At 46.0% G+C, this 22,140-nt stretch overlaps 1 protein-coding gene across 2 annotated transcripts in view; it reads left to right on the top strand.

The window, feature by feature from the left end:
* The window catches only part of DBF4B (DBF4B-CDC7 kinase regulatory subunit), a 335,585-nt gene that overhangs the window by 94,695 nt on the left and 218,750 nt on the right, over positions 1–22,140 (top strand). For both annotated transcript variants that reach the window (XM_078645154.1, XM_078645155.1), the window contains exons 2-3: positions 8,581–8,646; positions 15,019–15,179. In XM_078645154.1, the coding sequence (XP_078501280.1) occupies positions 8,607–8,646; positions 15,019–15,179 (201 nt within the window). In that variant the 5' untranslated portion in view covers positions 8,581–8,606. The remainder of the gene's footprint in view (positions 1–8,580; positions 8,647–15,018; positions 15,180–22,140) is intronic.

The following is a 22,140-nucleotide window of genomic DNA, read 5'->3' as shown; positions in this document are numbered from 1 at the left end:
CTGAGTCTCTAATTGCTAGTCGCAAAAAAATCGCAATTAGCGACTCTCAAAATGAAATATCGCACGTTTGTCCCCTAGTTCTCACTTTAGTGTAATGATCAGTCTGAAAAAGTTAAACACCAGGAGATCCCAAAGTCTACTCTTTGCACCTAGATTCCTGTAATTTGATCTTTACTATCTGCTCCACATACCGTAACTCACACCCCAGTCATGAAACCGTACCTCCCCCCCAAAATGGATTACTCACGACTTGCGCATGTGTCAAATACCATCTCAAATAGCATCTGACACTCATAACTTTAACATTTACATTTTTAACATGACTATGGATACAGTATTGCATTGTATGTATATATGTTAATATGTTTATATTCGTATTAATATTGAGAGTTCAGCTACTCCCTGTGCAGACCAATTACAGCTTTCATATCCAAGGTGGGCGTTATCTTATGTGTAGCAGATCACAAGTAGCTCATTTGAGAAACTCATTTTTTACTTTTGGATTATTACTTAATTTCAAATGTGTTTTCCAGTAAATTACTCGAGTTTTCTTGTGAAGGATTGTGTTTGTTGTACTTGAACCACAAACCTTTTTATTAACATTTTTAATGAATTTGGCAGATTTTTAATTGAAGGGAGACATTAGTGGTTGGCTGCTAAACGACCACCATTACATCCAGTCCCCATTGCACACTGCCAAGCCTGTAGAGCGGGAGTTGAAACCATGCCTGACAATCGCGTTCATCACCTGCTGTGCACCACATTGAATGCATGGCTTGATGATTGGCTAGGCCAGGCTCTCAGCTGAATATGCATTCAGCCATGTGTGGTGGAAATTGAATAAATGGTTTGCTTCCAACCATATGTTATTATGTTATTAAAATATTTGTTGAGCGCACTATCACCGATTGTTTTCTTGGCGCTAGAATCAACAGTGACATAGACATAGATGAGGAATAGAGGTTTATTGCAGTGTTTGTCTGAAGAGCCAGGTCTTCAAGGCTTTCCGGAAAGAGAGAAGGTCTTGGCAGTTCCGAATCTCCAGAGGGAATGTGTTCCATAAGCAGGGGGCGAGTGTTGCAAACCTGCGGTCTCCAGCGCGCTTAAGTTTGAAGGAAGGCGTCTGAAGGAGGCCCTGATGGAGTGAGCGTAGGTTGCGGGGTGGTATGTATCTGATTAGTAGGTCGATGAATTTGGGGCTTTTGCAGTGCAAAGACTTAAATATCATACACCCAGTTTTGAATGCACAGCGCTGGGTGACTGGAAGCCAATGCAATTTCCTGAGTAGGGGAGTGGCTGCCTGTCGCCTCGATTGATTAAAGATTAGCCTAGCGGCATAGTTCTGTACCATCTGGAGGCGTTTGGATAGGTAGTTAGGAAGACCCAGATAGATGGCGTTCGCATAGTCCAGATGGGACAGAACAGTGGCAAGCACGACCTGGGTGATTGCCTCTGGCGTGAGTAGACGCCGAACATTTCGGATTTTTTTTAACTGGAAAAAGCACTTGGAGACTACTTGTCCCACTTGTGCTTTTTAATGAGAGGTTACAATCCACGATGACTCTAAGTGTTTTAGCCGATGAGGAGGGTGTCTGGGCTTGACCTAAATCCGGAGGCCAGTAGTGAGGGCCCCAGTACTTGACGCTGTCCCCGATAAGGACCAGCACAGTTTTTCCTGGGTTCAGCTTTAACTGGTTTTGGTCCATCCAAGATTTTATGAACCTCATGGTTGACTGGAAGTGCAGGATAGAGTTTTCAGTGTTGTCGATAGTGAAAAGTAGCTGTAGGTCGTCGGCATAGTTATAGACCCTCACCTGTTCGTCTCCAAGAGTCTGGATCAGAGGGAGTATGTATAAATTGAACAGGTAGGGTGACAGGGAAGAGCCCTGTGGCACTCCACATGTGATGGGTTGCCTGGTGCCAGTAAAATCTCAGACGTACTGTCTGCGTGCGGTTCTCCAGAAAAGAACTCAACCAACCAGCCGCCGTGCCCCGTATGCCGGCCTGTCCGACACGCTCAACCAAGATGTTGTGGTCGACTGTGTCAAACGCGGCCGACAGGTCCAGGAGCACCAAGGCCTGTGGGGAGCGTTTGTCCGCACAGTCTCGCAGCGTGTCCAGGACTGTGGTGACTACTGCCTCTGTGGAGTGTGCTGGTCGAAAACCAGCCTGGTGGGGATCAAAACAGGAGGAGTCCTCAAGGAAATTAGAGAGGCATTTGGCCACATGAGCCTCCAGAACTTTAGCCAAATAGGGCAGTAAGTAAATGGGCCGGTAATTAGCCTTACAGGCTGGGTCGGCCCCGGGTTTCTTCAGAAGCGGTATGACCGTGGCCTCTTTAAATGATTAAGGGACTATACCGGAAATCAGAGAGTCATTAAGGAGTGTGAGGGCAGGGGCCGGGTAGGTGGAGAAACACTTTCAAGATGTGGGGAGGGCAGCAGTCTGAGGGGGCGCCGGATTTTACTCTTATCAGTAGTTCCCCAAACTGGTTCAGAGTTATTGGCGGGAACCTACTGAGGGTGCCAGAGCTAGAATTAATTGCCATACCAGTAGAAAGTGGGGACGCCGGTTGAGGTATGCTGGTTTTGATATCAATTATTTTGTCGCAAAAGTAGGTGTTGTGTGTCACAAAGGGACTGGGTGGGAATTATCTTAGGGCGGACATTGTCCAGGTTTGTCAATTCATTAAGGATAGAGAAGATATCCTTGGATCTGTTTGAGGATTCTAGAATTCGAGACGAAAAGTAAGCTGCCTTTGCAGCGGAAATAGCACTCATGTACTCCTTCCTGGCCTTAGAGTAGTTAATTTTTAGCTCAGGGTCGTATTGACGGCGCCATTGGCGTTCTAACTGCCGCAGAGCCAGTTTCCTGGTTTTCAAGTCCGAGGAGAACATTCTATTGGCATCAGCTCGCCGTGACAGTCTTATTTTTTTGTAAGGGGCGTGAAGATCACTGGCTGCTTGTAACCAGCCAGTGAGAGTGGATACTGAGGAATTGATCTCGCTCTGGGGGAGGGGGGTGGTATTAGCTAGTGACTGTAGAAAGGCAGTTTTGTTCATTGCGTTCCAGTTCCTAGCTAACCTGCCAGTGACTGGTGCGGCAGCTCTGGCAGGGACAATACAAAGTTTGAATTTAAGAATGGAGTGGTCTGACCAGAGGCATGGTAGAATAATCGGTGTTGTTACACAGGAGGTGTTAGACCATACCTGGTCTAGGATGTGACCCTTACAATGGGTAGGGGAAGCACCAATTGAGTAAAGTTTAGGTTGGACAGTAGATCAGTCAGTTCAGCCGATTGGGGGCCCTCCAGGGGATCTTTATGCCAGTAGTTGAAATCGCCCACTAGGAAAATCCTGGCGTGGTCGAGTGCCAGATTAGCCATGATGTTCCTCCCTGCTTCCCCTTTTTAGGTTTTGCCTGGCGAAAAGATGCGCTCTGCGCATCTTTTTCGCGCAGGCGAAAACCTGATGAGAACTGTAGTGGGGTTTGGGTCGGCCCTCGTCATTTATTGGCTGGCTCCATAAATGGAGCCTAGCCATTGGACGAGGGGCCTGTCCGTCAATGCCGGACCAGATTCGGGGGCGTTCCCGAGATTCTTTGGCTTTTGCCGACGTCACGCTACGTCAGCCGAAAGCCGATTCTCGGGAACGCCCCCGAATCTGGTAAGGCACTAGTGGCACCCCGAGCGCTCGGCCGCCTCCTACTACGGTGCAAACGCTGCCTCCCTGATTGCCGCCGCTGCCCGGGGCCGAGAATAACTTGAGGATCTCGCCGGGGCCGCGGAGAGCAAGAACGAAGGAGGCTGCCCTCCCATTGGCTGAGGCGGTCGAGCCCCCTCAGTGCCGCCGCGCTAGGAGTGGTTATTGAGCCGCCACGTCATCGCTGGAGCCGCGCTGCGATTGGCCGCAGCTTCGCCACCATCGGAGGCTCGCCCTGAGAGCGGCGCATCCATCGGGAAACTTCGCCGCCCGCCTGCCTGAGCTAGAGACGGGCCGCCGCGCTGCCCGCGGCGACCCGGAAGTGACTAGCCGGCCGGCCAATCCTAGCGCGGCCGGCCGGAAGTGCCCGCCCCCCCCCCCAGCCCGGGGGAAGAAGGAAGACGGCAGCCCAGGAGGAGAAGTATGGCGGGGCTCCCGTGGCCTGGAGGGAGCCCCGGGAGAAGCGGAGGACGTTGCCGGTCTCCCATGCTGAAGAGGGAGACCGGAGAAGTGCCCAGGAGATTGCCGCCATCGCAAGGAGCCCCCGCCAGGACGGCGGCCCAGGAGAAGAAGTATGGCGGTCCACGCGGGGCTCCAGTGGCCTGGAGGGAGCCCCGGGAGAAGCGGAGGACGTTGCCGGTCTCCCATGCCGAAGAGGGAGACCGGAGAAGTGCCCAGGAGATTGCCGCCGTCGCAAGGAGCCCCCACCAGAGTGCCCGGTAAGTTAAATGGGCTACCGAGCGCAGCAGCACCACCACCAGAGGCTTGGGGCTCGGAGCCGCACCATGGTGGACCTGGGCGGCTGCCCCAGGAAACACCTCTGCGAGCCCCTGCTGCCCCCCGCCCTGCTCTGCTGGGCCCTGCTGCTGCTCTGCCACCATTTGTATGGGCACAATACTCACATTCCGAGATAGCACACTTGGTAAGAGTACCAAGATGAGAAGAGCGTGGAGAAATCGGTCGGTCTGCTTAAGGGATTTGATCTATATATGGATGAAACAGAATCAAGTTGACTCATAGTTCAAGATTTAGGTTTCTTGTACAGGGAGTGCTTTATTTACTTCTTTATTTTAGTTAACATACTGTACATTTCTTCATAAATATACACTTGAACCTACAATAATATTTAAAATTTAAAATAATCAATCGATAACAGATCTAGTCGTCAACAACCCTCGTAATCACACTATGTATTTTCTCCTGTGTCTGCAAATCCCTCTCTCCTGATTGGTCACATTAACTTTGATCGTTGGGCATCTAAAAAGAATAAATTGCACATATTCTATCTCCTGTCACACAACCTACTCATCTAGTTTGCATACTTGAAAGCCACCCCAGAACCCTCAGTTTCACGAACTGGAATCAATCCCAGTGGGTACCAGGTACAATCATGTTGCTTCGACAGAGTGGGCCATTCAGAGCAGAGAACATGAAATAACTTCTCATGATTATATTTTTACAAGATGGTCAATGTTTGATGATGTGCCATAAAATAGCAACTTGTCTCATTTGCAATTTGCAGCATCCTCCAAGTTATACCCAAATCGCAAGACCCGATCAACCAAGGGTGTCTTACAACACCTAGTACTCCTTCACTGCTTGTTTGCCACCATGAGCCATAGTCTCTTTCAACTAGTAAACACGTAGGCGGCTATTGAGAATTTAATTGTATAAAGACAGGAGATGCTGCACCACCATTGTTGTACAAGAAGTGAGTCCCTTTTCAGATCGAATCAGGGCACAGCTGGTCTTGCGTTGCTTCTTTTCCAGTTCGGGGAGTACCCGTCCTGGCAGTTCAGGCTGGACTGTTCTTACTGATTTACATATAGCTGAGTCCAAAATGAAATGGCATGATGAGCAAAGAAGGAACGATAGATTGGGATGCAAGCATTCCTCCCATCATCTTTGGTGTGTTTATTTTTGGTTACTGGCATTAGTATTGTGCTCCCAAGGAATTACTTTTATGCATTTGGTCCTGTTTCCTAGTGGTAGATTAGATTAATAGGCGTTGGGTGTGATCAATAGTGGGGGTTGTGTAAGGTCATGAATATGGTTGGTGGGATGAGTAGATAGGATGGAGATGATTATGCACTGTAAGAGTGCAGGATATAGTCCCCAAAAGGGGGTGGTTGAAGGTTTTCAGCCAAGTTTACATTTTTATGCAGGGTGCCTCCGTGTGCCCCTGTTGCCTGCTTGTGCTGTGTGGGTGTGTGTGGAAGGCTCTGTGTGGTTGTGTGGAGGGCTCTGTGTGGCTGTGTGTGTGGGGGGCTCTGTGTGTGTTTGTGTGTGTCATTTGCGAGAGATAAAGCTAGTGGGATTGTAAATGACAATGCCATTTATTTATGTTAAAAAAAAAAACATAAATACAAATAATGTCAAGAGCAATGCCAATAGCTAACTTTAACAAAGGCAAAACCATTGCATTGTAAATGCTTGTTAAAAAGTTATTGTACTTATAATGGCTTGTAAATTTGGGAAAAAATATCCTGCAACTCTTGAATATGTTTATATAAACGTTTGGCTATTTGTGAGCTCGCGTTAAAGCTGTTCGAACTTGTATTTATGGTTCATTAGCCTTAATTAGGGTGAGTGCGCTAAGGAAATGTAACTTTGTACTGCACTGCTGATAGTCCCAGTATAAAAATGTGTACATATGCTTGCAAAGTTTAACAATGAGGCTACGTATAAAGCTCTCTGATTAATGCAAATGTGTGCGTAAGCCTGAAAGCAAGATTGAGTCTTTGCTCTCAAGTTAAATGTGTGGAAAAAAATGTTTTGCTAAACTACTGTGAAATGTTAGGTACCATTTCTTTCCAGCATCTACTTAAATGTGTTGATGCATGCTAGTATCCCCACAAATATTCATAATGGAAAATCAAGCTATTTTATCAAACCCAAGCATTCAAATTCAGCCCTGGCCAGTACGGTCTTTCGTGAGTTTTCTTCACTCGAACCACCATAATGGAAAAAGCACAACATTCGTTAAAGGACATGTCAGTGTTGCAGGATAGATAACAGGACAAAAGTTCACCATGTCCACTAATCGAGCGAGGGGAAAAAGTCCAAAAATAGTGAGTCTCTCCAATAATCACTGAGGAACTTGTTATAGCACAGAAGACTGTCAATATCTGTATTAGACGGCAGCAGGATCGAGCAGGGAACGTTGGCTATAATCACGGGCTCGCTGGCTGGTAATTGGGAGCCGACCAAGCACCAAGCACATTAAATCCGGGTTCCGCACGGGGACCTCTAGCTCAGGCGTACATTGCACCGCTGGTACCACAGCTAGATGAGAACGTAGCGAAGAGTCGTTATCTGGTCCCAAGATACCGTCCACTTTCACAATCAGTGTCAGGAATACAGCGGTGGATTGCGAATGGAGCGCCACAATGGCGGCCATGACGGCCTGCAGCGATGGCGTGCCGTCCGTCCGCCCCATCCCCTCTCACGAAGCCATGGAGCAGGACTCGAACCCCGGAGGCCGGCTACTCCGGGGTAACAGGCCACGCGAATCCAATGACCACAGTGGGCGCTCTCTGTCTTGCAAGATCGACACCTTCGCCGTTAGCGAGGGCCCCAGCCCGTCCACCCCGGGAAGGTAGCAGGGTCTCCGGGCGTCGAACCCCCGACCACGGCAACCGGTGCGGTACGCTGCTGTTTCCTCGGTGTAGACCGTTCAGTGTCGCCATCCAAAACAAACAGTTTACGGCACACTTCGAGAACCGGGCTCAGTCCAGGTCCAGCGGCCGATGTTGATCAACTCCAACCCGGATAGGCTAGAAATCGAGGCCCCGGCTTCAACACGGTGTTAGGCCGAGAATGGAAACACGGCGTATCTTCGTCATCCGATAAGATAAAAATCTCGGGATTGCACCTTTAGAAGCAGAAATACTTCATGAACACTGGAATCTGGTGCGAGTTCAGGATTGATGGCAGGATATACGAGTTGCTGGCGGAGGTCGGCAGAGCCGGGAGCTTACGCGGCCATCTTGATTGCTAGCGTAGCTCCTCCCCCAAATATGCATTTGTGAATGCGAAAACTGGTTGAACGTTTACATGTTCACTTTCCCTCTAACCACTTTTTTCTCAACCGTGGAAGAATTATTTCTACCCTTGTCTGTACTAAATTTCGGAGAATAGTAAAAGATTAGAGAAGAGCTGGTGAAAACCCCTAACACGTGCAAGTTAGTAGGTTTGCACAGACTTCAAAGTGCATTCCAACCCTGGAACTGTCGCTTAAGGCTACCTCCAGCTCCAGCATGTAGATCTATGGAAAGGTGGCAGAATACAGGAATTGCTAGAATTCAAAAGTATGATCCCTGGCATATTCAGAGAGGCTAGTATTAGAGCTCTTCTAAAATGAGATTGCTGCCATAATTTAATGCTGTACTACGTGCACCAAAGGGACCAGTGTGTTTTTTAGACCATCACATCTGATGAAAAACTCACATGACAGACAGAACTTGCAAATTTGATATTCGTGACTAGAACAGATTGGATACTGTGTTAACCCTTTCAAGCCCACCTTTGTCAAATGCAAATATCTGAACATACCTTCACCAAACCACGCTTTTGAAGTTCTTTCATGCTACGTTTAGTGTAAATGTTATCGATGTTTTTTCTTTTGTTTTTTAATTTACTAGAGAATATAATTTCATATGAAACGTCACTTTAAAAACGTTTTACACTAAGTGGAACGATTTGACAAATCTGCATGAAATGTGGCAAAGTGCATGCATACCCTAATTACTGAGGTGTTTTTAGAAGACTGTGGTGTGTATATATTTTGCTCACTGTAAACCTGGCATAAAGACTTCACTTCTGCATTAATGGTTTCACTGAACACCATGAATAATACTAAATGCATTTTCTTTTGAAGGGTTGAAAATCCTGAACGATGAAGCCATGACCATGCAGGTTGCAAAACTGGGGCAGTTGGAAAAAGGTAAAGACACATTGACTGTGTCTTCATTTATTCACTGCCTCTCTGAAATGCATTAAATGGGAAAACATTCCTTGTGATTTCGTTTTTAATCAAAATACTTATAATTGCAAACTTTAAGGTACACCATTTGTGGCTTTCATGGATTCCAAATTGTTTAATTTCAACTTCTTTGTATTGTTGCTGCGGAACTATAAGCAGAGGACCACGGCATGCTTGTCTATTTTACTCCTAACTGTAACTGCTATTATTGTCTAGTGTTGGCTTCTCTTTCTGTCTGAAGTAATTGTATTGATTTGCCAGTTGCAATTTTTAACACATTAATGAAATTAACGTGTTTTTGTAATCTCTGCCATGGACGTCTCAATGTTTCAAGCTATGCATTACCGTCCTTAGCGCTGTAATGCAATCATCGCTTAAGATAGTTTTTTCCTAGCTATTTATTATTTTTGTACATTTAGATGGTCCATAAACCCTAAATATTGGCTATTGCTTTGGTGGAGGGGTGGGGAGGAGTGGTAGCATTAATGTTTTTGATTGCATTATCTTTTGGGTATTTAGTTGAAGTTGTGACGAGGTAGAAGAATAAACACTACATGGAGGTCATCGGTTTTCTTCAGGAGAGGGAGACTACTTCTAGTTATAGAGGTTGCCCTGAGATTGGGCAGTGCATATTCAGTAGCAGCCTGAAATATTTGTTCACTGAAAAATTACTGAATGCATGATTGTACCAGAAAATTGCTCGAGTGCAGTTGTAGAGTGACGATAACCAGGACAATGCAGACAAACTGTTCACAAACCAATACCTTCATCTGTATGTTCCTTGCTTTCACCTATATAGATGTAACAAGCATTTGCAAAGCAATAGGTCTTGCATTAGTGAAACTTTGTTATTGGCGTTGCAAAGATATATTTTTTTGGGGGGGGGACAAAAAATATCCCAGCAGTAGCATAAGGAATAAAGGAAAATCCACAAATTAAGGAAAGCATGCAGTACCTAAGGCTGTTACTATGTGTCCCTTTGGAGTTGTAAAGGGAACTCTTAGCTATATAAGGTACTGCACCCTTAATGCAATTGTAAAGTGAAAGATTGTAACTGAGCATCTCATCAAGCCTGAATAGGCACCTATTTCTGTAGGCAATCTCTAAAACCTGCCCGCCAGGCATGGTCCAGTTATCGCCTTATCCAATGTGTTTGGCACCTTAAACACCAATCTCATTGCTATGTACCACATTCTTTATGAGATATAATGACAAGCAAAACATCTCACAGGTTGAAGAATAGCAAATCCGTAGCCTGCACAGTAATTACACGTACACCAATAAAAAATTGGTGCAGAAAGCCTCAGTATGCATGCACGTACTGCCAAAGACATGGTGTAATTATCAAGATTTGGGTGACCAGAGGAATCCATGTCACCTGGACAACAGGTTTTCAGTGCTTATATTTAATTAAACAAATTGGTGCATTGTGGCTTGGATATGATTGGTTTGACTCCAATAAATCAACTAAGGTAACATGCCTGAAACAAATTACTTGACTGGAGAAATGGTGGTGCACACAGCTGTTATAACGACACACACAAGGCACTGACCGTGACACACACAAGGTGGTGATAGTGACACGCATGTGGCACATATACTGAGTGCACACTGTTAATCAACACCTCTATTGTAAAAATGTAACACTCAGGGCACATACATATAGGAGTCCAATACACAGACATGCTGGTTGCATTCACAAGATGGAGACCGGGACACAGAATGCACATGCTAATACAAACACACCAGATGCACACACTGAAAACATCCTAATTCAAAAAAATCCACGCACTGTCGAAAATTATCAATTTCTGTTGCTGACATATGATGACAACTGCCTGCAAATGCAAGTTAAATGTAAATGAACGCAGTCACAGATTTTACGCAAAAAACAACGTCCACATGTGAAAATACTCTACCATTTTCATGCGATATTGCATATATTTTAAACTTGTGCCAAAACTGACAAGCCCTTAGCCAGCCTTTTAAACTGCTGACCTTGTGTGAGCACAGTAAATGATACGATGTTCAAGGCTTTTTCTTTAAAACCAAACAGATGTAGCCTATTCTAATTGGAAAGTACCTCCCATTAAGTTAGTGCAAAAGCAGTGATTCCATCTCCTAGATGGAGGTGAAGGGCGAGGTCGGAGGAAGTCACGGACAGCATAGAAGATTCAGGGAAAGAGCAAAGGCCCAGGCCACACCTTGGAGTGGTGTGGGGGGGATGCCCGGGGAGATTAAATGAAGGCAAGGGACCTCAGAGCAGTGTTGTGGGAGGGTGAGGGGGAGGCACAGGAAGATAAAGCGAGGGTCGTTGTTTCAGCTAATAAGTAACTGTAAAAAATAAAGTATTGATGGGACATAAAGCAGCAAGAAAGTGAAAGTGAACGTGTGCTGTTGCATGCTGCAGTAAACACAACATGAAAGTTGTAAAACACGCAATCTCCAAGTGCTTAGCGTTGGTAATGATGAGATGAAATGAAAGTTGTAAAACTAGCACTCTAAACAGGAGCAGTAAACAAAGAAACAAATGAAATGTAATCTCTGCAGTGCACAGTAATCTTAAATTAAACACATGAGAAAATGAGCAGTGGACTCTGAGGGGTTGTGTTGTGGGAGGTAGGAGGGGTGAGGATGATGCACAGAGAGATTAAAGGAAAGAAAGGGGGCCTGCAAGCAGTGTTGTGAGGGGTGCGGGGGAAGCACCGGAAGATAACGCTAAAGCGACGGACTGGACCGTAGTTTAGTAACTATAAGCTACGCCTAGCCCACTTGTCAGTCAACACCTTCTCCCAACTATACACAACAGAGCTGCCTCTCATTTGGCTTACTGTAGTGAACTCTAGTTAGTTAGGGTAGAACTAGTGCCATAGAAAAACTACACTAGATAAGACCACACTTCAGACGCTTCTCAACAGTTTATTTATTTGCTGAGGGCATTTTCTCTCACCGCTGCCAGTCCAAATTCTAAATAGTTCAATCAGAAGGGGGATCAATAGACTACAGGCCACTTACCTGGTGATTGATTCTCCTTTGATGGCAGCTACTGTGCAGCTCCGTGAACTCCTCGACCCACCAGGAGTATATGGCGTCTCAAATCAAAAAATGGGAGAGTAAGTGGATTACACCTGTGTCAGTGGCAACAAGTGGCTTGTGAGTGGCAGCAAAATGTCCCTGGCTCCCACAATGGGGGCGCTCCACAGCCATTTCCCGTGCGCGGATGAAGGCTCTGAGGGGATCTCACGAGTCTCGGTGACACACCTTATTGAGCAGCCAGCCTATTTGTGTAGGCTTTCACTCGTTTATTCTGTGCACTCTCCAGCGGTGCTAGGCTGGACCTAAAAATGATGGTGCCTCTGGTATTAGGAGATAATTTGAGGGAGGCACTCTGAAATTTGGACTGCCTAGGAGAGTCACAGGGCTTAATCCGGCACTGTTGAAATGGTGCCGTGTGTGACCACAATCCATCAACATCCTGGTGTATGCCATGGAGATATTGGATTATTTCATTAAGGCATCTCCAGTTACCTTGAAGTCATTTACAAAAAGAGTGCTGAGGGGCAGAGCGAAGCCAGGCAGCAAAATGTCAGCTGAATATAGGGGTTCTGCCGGCCGAATCCAGAATCTTACATGATCCTGCAGCCGGGTGGTCTGCCTGCTCGCAGTCTGAGCGCAGTCCCAACTACTGTTTAAGGTTTAAAACCTCCCATGCTGATCAGTGAAGCGCTGTGGTGATTGGCTGTGGAGTACTGGTGCCATGCGGCCTGGTCGAGGGGAGTGGCGTTTCGGCTGCCTCTCGGCCTGGGGGTGGAGGCTGGTGACTGGCACGTGCCTGGTGCTGTAGATCGGCCGTGGCCCTTGAATCGTTGGGCAAGGTGGCTGGCTGGGATCGCTGGTGGCTCTACGGCCCACCGCTGACTGTGCCTTGCGCTTGACCCTGGCTTGGGGGTGACGCAATTGTGCGGCCTGTTGTGATGCGGGCCTGGTTGTGGCCCATGAGGAGGGCGGCTGGGGCGACCCGGTGAGAGGCTGCGCCCTCTACAGCCTCCTAGAAAGAATCCTGTGGGGAGAATGGCTGAATGACCTGTGTGGGATCCCTGAAGAGGGCGGCGGTGACGGAGTCCTGTGAAGCATACCTCAGCGGGAGTGGCCACAGTGAAAGGTAGGAGCCGTCTGCGTGTGCTTCTGCAGTGGCCCTGCGGCCTCCCGGGGAGTATCCGAGGCTGGGGGCCCCTCCTGCATTGTTGGACATACTGGGTCTGACCTGGCTGAATTCTTGGGACCTGTCAGTAAATGGGATCCTGAACTACTGTACTTCTCTTTGGCAGCATGGATCCGGTCTGTGTGGCCAATCAACTGCAGCACTTCGATCACCTCCATCCCCACTGGGACTTGCTGGAGCAAAAAAATAAATTAATAAAAGGTGCGCGGCGACCCTCAAGCGGGCGCCGTGCTCAGTTTTAAAGTAAAAAAAAAAAAAGAGAGCAGTGTCCCATAAAGCCCACCGTGTCTTGCCGCAAGCACACAATCCAGTCCGGGTGGGCTAGCCGAGAAGGAGACCGGGCCTTCACCAAGAAGCCTCGTTTCCAATTGGAGGCCAGCGTTTAACATAAATGACGACGCCGGCCAATATGAAGGATGGGCGGGGCTTCAAGTCCCCTTCCGAATTCTCCTCGACATCAGATCTCGCAGAGCGAGCAGCGCATGCGCTGCAACGCTAAGCGAGGCCTAAAAATCAATATTGTAATTTAGCCACAGCCGTGTGTCCTAGAATTATCTCACCACACTATAGTTTTGAATTCATGTGAGCGGCTACAGCTGTGAATTGTAAGGAACGCTCTCCACTGTAGCAATGTTGCAGCGTATTTTTTTTTTTTGGGCCATATTTTATTAGGTCTTGCCAACTAGACATCACATGCACTGTATGTTTCAAGAACTGTTGTGGGCTTATTAGAACATATAGGGGCTTGGAGTCTACCCATTGCTTACCATTGGTTTGCTTTTCTGTCACTTATTCATGTTCAGCTCGTCAATCTTGTTTGTCCCTTTCGTGGAGCATAGCCTCTTTGTCATCTTTTGATTGGCTGGCTACTATGCTCTGTTGCATGTGTGCTTCTCCACACCTACTCAATACTGTGCTTGCTCTTGTGATCCCCACTGTTTTATCACCTGTTTCTTCTACACCTGCTCCACTTTACTCACCCGTTGCTTCTCCTCCTCCACATAGTCTACGTTGCTTCCTGCCCTCTTTCTCTCTTGCCTGTAGCTTCTCCTCCACACTCCCACCCTCCATGTTTCTTCCTCCACTCATGCCCTCCTCTCTCTCATAGCTTCTTCTCCCCACCCTCCTTGTTGCTTCTGTGCCTCCCTCCCCACTTTGATTTTTATTCTCCCCCACCTGCACGCTCTGAAAGAAAAAGAAAAGAAAACTCTCTGGTCCTCTTTTGTTGTTGCACATTGCTTTTTTCTTTTCTTTAGCCATGCTGCAGAGTATCAGGGAAGCTGTACAGCATAACTAATAACCATTAGCAAAGTCAATGGTTCCCAAAGATAAGACCTGTTGGCTTTGCCAGTGCTTGTTAAGCTACTTGCTTCTCTTTAGCTCAAGGCATGTAAGAATTTCAAGTGTTGGCTGTTGTATTGACAAGCCAAAGGCGGCTTTGCAGTATATTTTTGGTATAATGTGCTGTCCTTTTTCAGTCTCGCTTAGCTAGCGCAAGACCTAGCTGTGTCATTGAGAGCTTTTGTTTGCGAACAGTAAGCTTACAGGCTGCCCATTGTTTTCCATTGGCTGGTTTCTTGGTCACTCATTTGCTTGTTTCTTATTGATCTGTTGGCGTAGACTTCCATCCGCTTCATGTGTGTTTCCACCCTCCCTCGTTCATTTTTCTGTTTGGCCCTACCCTCCTTTTGTAAGTCCATGTTGCTTGTACCATAACTAAGAAGTGGCACCTCTGGTTGTCTTGACCCCCCCCCCCCCACACACACACACACACCTCCCGCATACTCCGTTGTGCATATATAGCCTAACCCTCGACTTCCCTTCTGTTAGCAATAAACACACTATGATTAATGCTACCAGCTTTAAAAAAATTATATTGTTCCCTTTCAGCGATGCTGCACTGCAGCGGCGCTGCTGTACAACATAGCTAAACATTGACCATGTCAATAGCTCTCATCTAGTAGGTGAGAACTATGGACTTTGGCCATGCTTGTTGTATAGATGAAACCAGCTTAATGACTTCTACTGTGTTTTGGACTGTATTGTGTGGTAAAATACAAAGAACTTATGTCCTTTCAATTTCTTTTATTATTTACTTTTTTTTAATACAGGTACCAGTGCGGGATATGGCATGAAAGTAGCCACAGAGCAACCCTTGGATTTGTCTGTCTCATCAAGGAATTTACCATTCTCTGGGAAATCCTTTTACCTGGATTTGCCACGAAACAGGAGCTCAGAAATCCTTGTCGGGACCATCAGGAAACTGGGTGGGGTGAGTCTATTAAGGGAAAGCGTCTGCATACTGTGGGTGTAATTGTTCCAAAAGTGTTAAATATACAAATTTTCTAAAAAGAAAATTGGGTGATGTTAGTTGGAAATTTCATCCAATGGTCCCAAAAGCTTAGTTAGGACCTTGTTTCGTTTCAAAAAGCATTTTTTCTTTTGCCAATATCTTTGGCGCCCATCTTCCAAGAGGAATGCCTACCACCACCAGAGCAACTTTACTTTGACAAATTAAATTAGCCAACAGAAGCTGTAGATTTTACACTAGAACAGCTGGCTGTAGTAATGATTTGTTTATTGTTACTTACAGACTTGTAGAGTGCATTGTCATATGTTAACTTATTGCTAATCCATTTGTCAAAAGAGCTTAGTTTGAACATTTACTTTTCGACTTTGCTAAAGGTTAATGCCACTATCTTAAGTTCTAAAATTCTCAACTTACTATTTCTGTCCTGCTCGGTCATTTCACTTTATTAAGTGAATGTCAGAATCTGACTGGCTGCTTAACAAATGACTGGCAGAGTGAGATCTGGAGATCCACAGAACCATGTTAATACACAAGGCGACACATAGTGACTGGCGCACATGCAAAGAAAATACAGGGTTGCGAGTTTAAAACTGCAGAATCTTATCTTCGAATTGGCACTTTTTTTTTCTTCAACCTAGTGTTGCTTTACCTTTCCAGATTGCATTTCTTAAATATTGTTAAGTATGTCCCCGGTCCTCTTACATCCTTTCTGGTTTAACCTTGATCCCCCAATCTCCCTGGTTTTAATTATTTTCTCAAGCGATTTAAAACCGTGGGGACAGCCATAAAAGTGAATTGCACTCTGCTCGGAAACTTCCGTCTCGGCTTATTAGAAAGTTGTTGCATCTATTTTGTCCTCTACTATTTCAAGGTGACTGGGGAAGTAGCTAAATAGGGAGCATGTAATGGTCTTTTAAATTTGTAATTTTTTTTTCAATCAAGTGAGTTTTTTTCGCTGCCAGTTTTCAAGTTAAAGCATCTAGTAGTATTGCCTTCCTGTAGCTTATTTCCCTTCCAGTCTAGACCAGGATTAAGCTGATTAAAACCAAAAAGGGTTGTTTACTTTGAGTTGAAAACAGTTCTGGCCATCCAAGGTCCTCTTATGCTTTTTACCTGTGTTGAACTCATCCTGTAAGAACTATCTGGGATGGTCTGGGCTTATAGCATACTATTAGAAAAGTTTTCTGTCTGTTTCTGAACATTAATGTGAGTTAATTGCTCCAATAATATTTTTAAAATCTCAAATGTTGCATTTGTTTTCACCATTAGGAAGTTGAAATATTTTAATTATGACGTCCTTATTTTAAGCCCCATAACTTTTAATCTGTAAGACACTTGAAGCAGTAACAGATTAGTTTTAAGTCCACAGGAGCTACTCAGAGTAGGTTAGACAGGTGTATTCTTATGGTACAACAACACCAACGGTCCTTACTCATCAGCAAATGCCTGCTCTCTGTTCCCTGAATTCCACACTCTAGAATCCAGTGGAGATAGCAACCAGCTGCAGATGTTGCTAGGACACAACATATCTACAACATATTCCCCCACCCCTTACCACCAATAACAAAAAGAAAACGCATAAGCTTATCCAATGGATACATAGAAACATCAGAGGGAACATTGCATGAGCAGAATACAAGGTCTAAGTACACAAATAATCCCTCTGCCAGCTTGGTTTGAACTTGACACGATCTGGCCTTCCGCACCCATGCTAATCAGAGACCGAAATGCCAGAATCGTTTTTTCCCTTCAACCAGACATCACATTCCAACTTATTACACCTAGTAACCTTCAGAACATTTCACCTCCTTCCATCTTCTAACAAGACATTTTAGCCAACAACTTTCATTACCGCTTTTGTCTTGGACTATTTAGACATTCCCACTCTTTGATTTCCCACTACCAACGTCCTTACCCAATCACCTGCCCTGAATCCGCGTGCACAGCACCTTATTTGTCATTGTGTCTGTTAGTGTACTTTTCTTGGTAGTCATGCACCCTGCATGTCAACTCATCCCTATCAACACGTCTGGAACTCACTCTACACATCCATGCCGGTGTCACTTTGTTACATGCCAGACGACCCTTAAGAAGGCTGAATGGAGTTTTCTGAGTGGCAGTATGAGGTGTATTGCGGTAACTCCATATCTTCTCCTTCACTGCTCTTTTGCAATCGTCCCAGTCTGCCATCTGCATGCATTCCTTTAACACATGTTTAAATCTTTCTACCATGCCGTCTTCCCTGGGATTTTAAAACCGCAGTGGTAAGGTGCTTCACACCCGCCCTTTCTATATATTTACCAAAATTCCTTGCAACAAGCTGCGGACCATTGTTAGTTGTGACACTCTCAGGATATCCTTCCCCTACGGAACACCTCCTCGTAAAACTCTAGCACATTGGAAGATATAGGCTCCCTCATAAATGCAACCTCTGGCCATTTTGTAAAATAGTCCATCATGACAATGGCATACTTGTTGTTTTTCCCCCTGGGGCTGAATGTCCCACATATGTCCATAGCCAGATTTTGCCAGGGTTTATTAGGCATATTGGTAGGCGAAATGGTGGATTCCTGAGACTTGTGCGATTTGTCTCGACACATACATGCTACACAATTGCGTACACGTCTGTATTTGTCCAGGCCACCAGAAATCACACCTGGTTCTCCTCTTCATACCCGACATACCATTGTGTCCTTGATGCAGTAATTCCAACAACCTGGTACGTAGAGCAACCAGTACTACTAACTTGTCTACTCTCCTGACAACGCCACTCTCAACTGAATGCTGACCATACCATTCTGTACTCTGAGTTTTTTTTTTTTTAAACTCAACGTGCATTGTCCAGTATGGTCCGATGAGCACGTGATTAATTGTTGCAAGGTTGCGTCCTGAGAAACTGCCCTATTCCACTCTCCCTCTCACAGCCCACTTGCATGACTCCTTCACTGTAGCTACCAGCCACTCTTCTTCCTTCTCCCGAACATCATCTTCCACTTGCCCTGATAAAGGCAACCAAGATAAGGAATCTGCATTGATGTTTTTATGACCTGGCACATATGTTATGTTAATGTTATGTTAAAGGGGGTACTTTTATAGCGCACGGCTACTCCGAAGAGTGTCCCGGCGCTAACAACCATCACGGACCCAGAGTTGAAGGTGGAACGAGAGGGAAAGCATGGTACAGAATGGAAAGAGTTATTGCGTAAAAAGCAGGGTCTTCAGATCCTTCCTGAATGCCAGCAGATTGGTGTTAGATCTGAGTGATAGAGGAAGAGCGTTCCAAAGCCGGGGGGCAAGATATATAAAGGACTGCCCCCCACAGCGTGCACGTCGGATTATTGGAGTGACCGCCCTGGCCTGGGTGGAGGAACGCAGGGATCTAGAAGGCAGATAGAAGCTGATCCGTTTCCGAAGATAACAAGCACCTGTACCATGGAGGGCTTTGAAGGCAATGGTCAGGGCTTTAAAAGTAATCCGCTTCTTAATGGGCAACCAATGAAGAGTTCTGAGGAGTTCACTGGCCCTGGCTCTCCTAGTGAGGCCAAAGATGGCCCGGGCCGCAGAGTTCTGCAATACCTGGAGACGCACAAAGAGGAAGTCCGGAAGGCCTAGGTACAGTATGTTGGAATAATCCAGGCGAGAGCCTATCAAGGCCTGTACCGTGATTTTTCTATGCTCTAAGGATAAGAGCGGCAGAAACTTCCTCAGCATCTTCAGGACTGAAACACACTTGCCGGCCAGACCAGCCACCTAGGCCCTGAAAGAGAGGCTGTTATCAATCTGGATACCCAGGTTTTTGGCAGCCCCTGAATCGTTAGCAGGAGGGAACATGGCAGTAGGCCACCATTCCTTCCATCTGGGGTTCGCGGGGCAACCGAAGAAAAGCACTTCGGACTTGTCGGAGTTGCACTTGAGGCTGTTGCGACTAAACCAGTCAAACATAGCCCCAAGGCAACCCCGAATAGACGCCCCATCAAAATCGCAGCCCCTGTCGCAGGTGAAAAAAAGTTGTGTGTCCGCGTACGACACGATCTGGGCCCCAAAATCCTCCGCCAATGCAGCCAGAGGGGTCATGTAGATGTTAAAGACTTGGAAGTCCTATTCTTGCAATCGGTACAACCACTTCGCTATCCGGGGTGTAGCCTTCCCAGCACCCTTTTGTGGTGAAAATGTCAAGTAAAGGTCTATGATCGGTTCTCAACTCTAAATTTGTTCCCATATGTATCTCTTAAAATAATAGACACCCAACCAACAAGCTAGAGCCTCTTTTTCAATGAGTAAGTAATAATTATAATTGTAATTCTGAAGCTTATAAAGCGCATGGTTACACTTACCAGTGTGTCCCCGCGCTGAATAAACCGCTGAGGAACCCGTCCTGGCCTGTTCCTGTGAGGCGCACCAATTCCTGGGCACCCCCCTGGTGAAGCCAGGCATCCTTAGCGATTAGGGCCGGTGTGGAGACTAAGCAAGCTATTGCCCAGAGTTGCAGCGTGGGACCTCCTGATTAGAGTAGGCACCGTGCCAAGAATTATCGGGTCTGCGGTCATTTGAGCTCAAGACCCTGCCGCAACGGGAATTGAACCCTGGTCCCGGGCCAGACCTCTGCATCAGGGTCTGCCGCTCTAATCAGTGAGCCACACTCCTCCACTAGCTTCTGGCCCTTTGAGTGTTTGTGAAGCAAAAGCTACCACCATTCCATTCCATCTTTTCTTTGTATGAGTACTGCACCCAAACCATACGCACTGGCATCCACTACCTTAATGGCTTTGTTATGAGGATCATAAGGTTTGAGATCCACCCCTTAGCTATGTCTGCTTTTATGCTATCAAAGCCCTCTGACATTCTTGATTCCATACAAGTGGCGTCCCTTTCTTCATCAGGAGTCTTAAACTGTGTACTTTAGTTGCAAAGTGTAGCACCATCTTTGAATAATACTCTGCCAGGCCCAGGAAGGAACATAACTGTTCCTTGTCCGACAGTGCCTGATCATTTTCAATGAACTCAAGTAAAAAAATATTTGGCTCAACACTGTCCCCAGATAGTCTCCCAAATATTCGATTTGCCTCACACCAAATTTACACTTTTCAGCTCTCACAGTTAATCCAGCATCTAGTAATTTCTTCAAAACATTATTTAACACATTCATGATTATGCATATTGTCACCCCAAACCAAAATATCATCCTGAAATACCATCATGTTATCCACTCCCTTCATAACACTGCTCAGGCGTCTTTGGAAAAACACAGAAGCCAATCTGAAGGGCATTCGTAAGAACTGGAACGCACTCGTGTGTTATAAATGACGTCAGATGTCGAGAATCATGATGTAATCCAACCTGATGGTATGCATTGTAATTGTAACATGAACTTTTATAGCGCATAAAACTGTCACCCTACGGTTTTCCTGGCGCTGCGACTTACCAAGTTGTCACTGAGCAGAACAGATAACCTATTCGCCTGTTTAGGGGAGCTCATTTTACTCATCCCGAGGGAAGAGCCCAGTATTTAAGCTTTTCCTAAATGGAAAAGAGATTTAATTTGCCTGATCAGGGGAAGATCATTCCAGAGTCGTGAGGCTGCTACACCAAATGCTCTGCCACCTGTCCTGGTCTTCTTGAATCTAGTAGTGGTTACTAGATTTGCGCTGGAAGAAGGGAGATTTCTCCCAGGAGTGTACCAGGTAAATTTCTCCTGCATGGACATTGAATCCAAATAATGTACTGCTCTAAACACAATACAGAGGGATTTAAATTGGATTCTCTCATTGATAGATAACCAGCGAAGGTCCATTAAAGCTAAAGTCGTTGAGGACCTGCGCTGCCTATTTAATGCCAATTTGGCTGCTATGGACTGGATCCTCTGCAGCTTCAGTAGCACTGATTGAGGTGCTCCCAGGTACAAAGAGTTACAGTAGTCAAGTCTACTTAATATTATACTCCTTACTACTCGGGGTCTAGTAGCACTGGGCAGTAGAGGGAGAATCTGACGTAGCACTCTTATCAGGGAGAAACAGATGCTAACTGTTTTATTGACTTGTGACTTCATTTGAAGGTTATCATCCATTAAAAAACCCAGGTTTCGTACTGTTCTGGCTGGAGTCAGTGGTTTATCCATAGGGACGAGTCTGAACTCAGACGGCCAATGCCACGCCATTTTGGCCGTGTAGCAGTAAACTAGCTCAGTTTTGTCTCCATTAAATTGTAGGGAGTTTTCCCTGAGCCAGCATGCACTCCTGGAATTTATCTAGGGATACTGCTTGATTTCCTTCCAGGGAGAACACCAGTTTTGCAGCGTGAATCTTTCTGGATTCACTATGCTGTGCATATTCCGCAATCTGGTGGTTGGGTCCGGAATCGTAGTCTTTTTTTTTTTTTTCTCTTTTTTTTTGTTGTTTTTTTTTTTTTTTTTTGCCCAGGTGGGTGTCGACGTCGGCATGCTTCCTGCGGAAGCTCCCACCCTTGGGCTCCATCTTCAGATTCTTTTTTCCACCGTTTGGTCTGGATCGTCGCGTGAAGCTCCAGAAATTTGGAGGAGAAAAGAAGTAGAAACGCCGAAAATTGTACAGAAAGAACTTAAAAGACGAGGAGAAGACCATCAAAGCCAGGACGGCGAAGGAGGAGAACTATCTAGAGATCTTCGACGTCCGATGGGGAATGCGCACACAGGGGGCCCCCTGACCGCAGTAATGGACAATACACCCTTTAAATTCTGCCGTAACTGCCATCACAAGTACGCGCAGAAGGACCAGCAACCGGTCTGCAACCTCTGCCTGCCGGTCGACCACGGGAGCAAGGACTGCAACGCCTGCTCAGTCTTCACACCAAAGACACTCAGAATCCAAGAGAAGCAGAGGATAGCTCACCACACAATGCAGGGCAAGGGCCAGGCACCGTCGCTGTACGATCTGGGCCTCTCCACTGA

Source organism: Lissotriton helveticus, chromosome 5_1, assembly GCF_964261635.1.
Source record: "Lissotriton helveticus chromosome 5_1, aLisHel1.1, whole genome shotgun sequence".
Classification (NCBI taxonomy): domain Eukaryota; kingdom Metazoa; phylum Chordata; class Amphibia; order Caudata; family Salamandridae; genus Lissotriton; species Lissotriton helveticus.
Note: the sequence above shows the minus strand (reverse complement) of the source record. Positions and strands in the feature narration are given on the sequence as shown.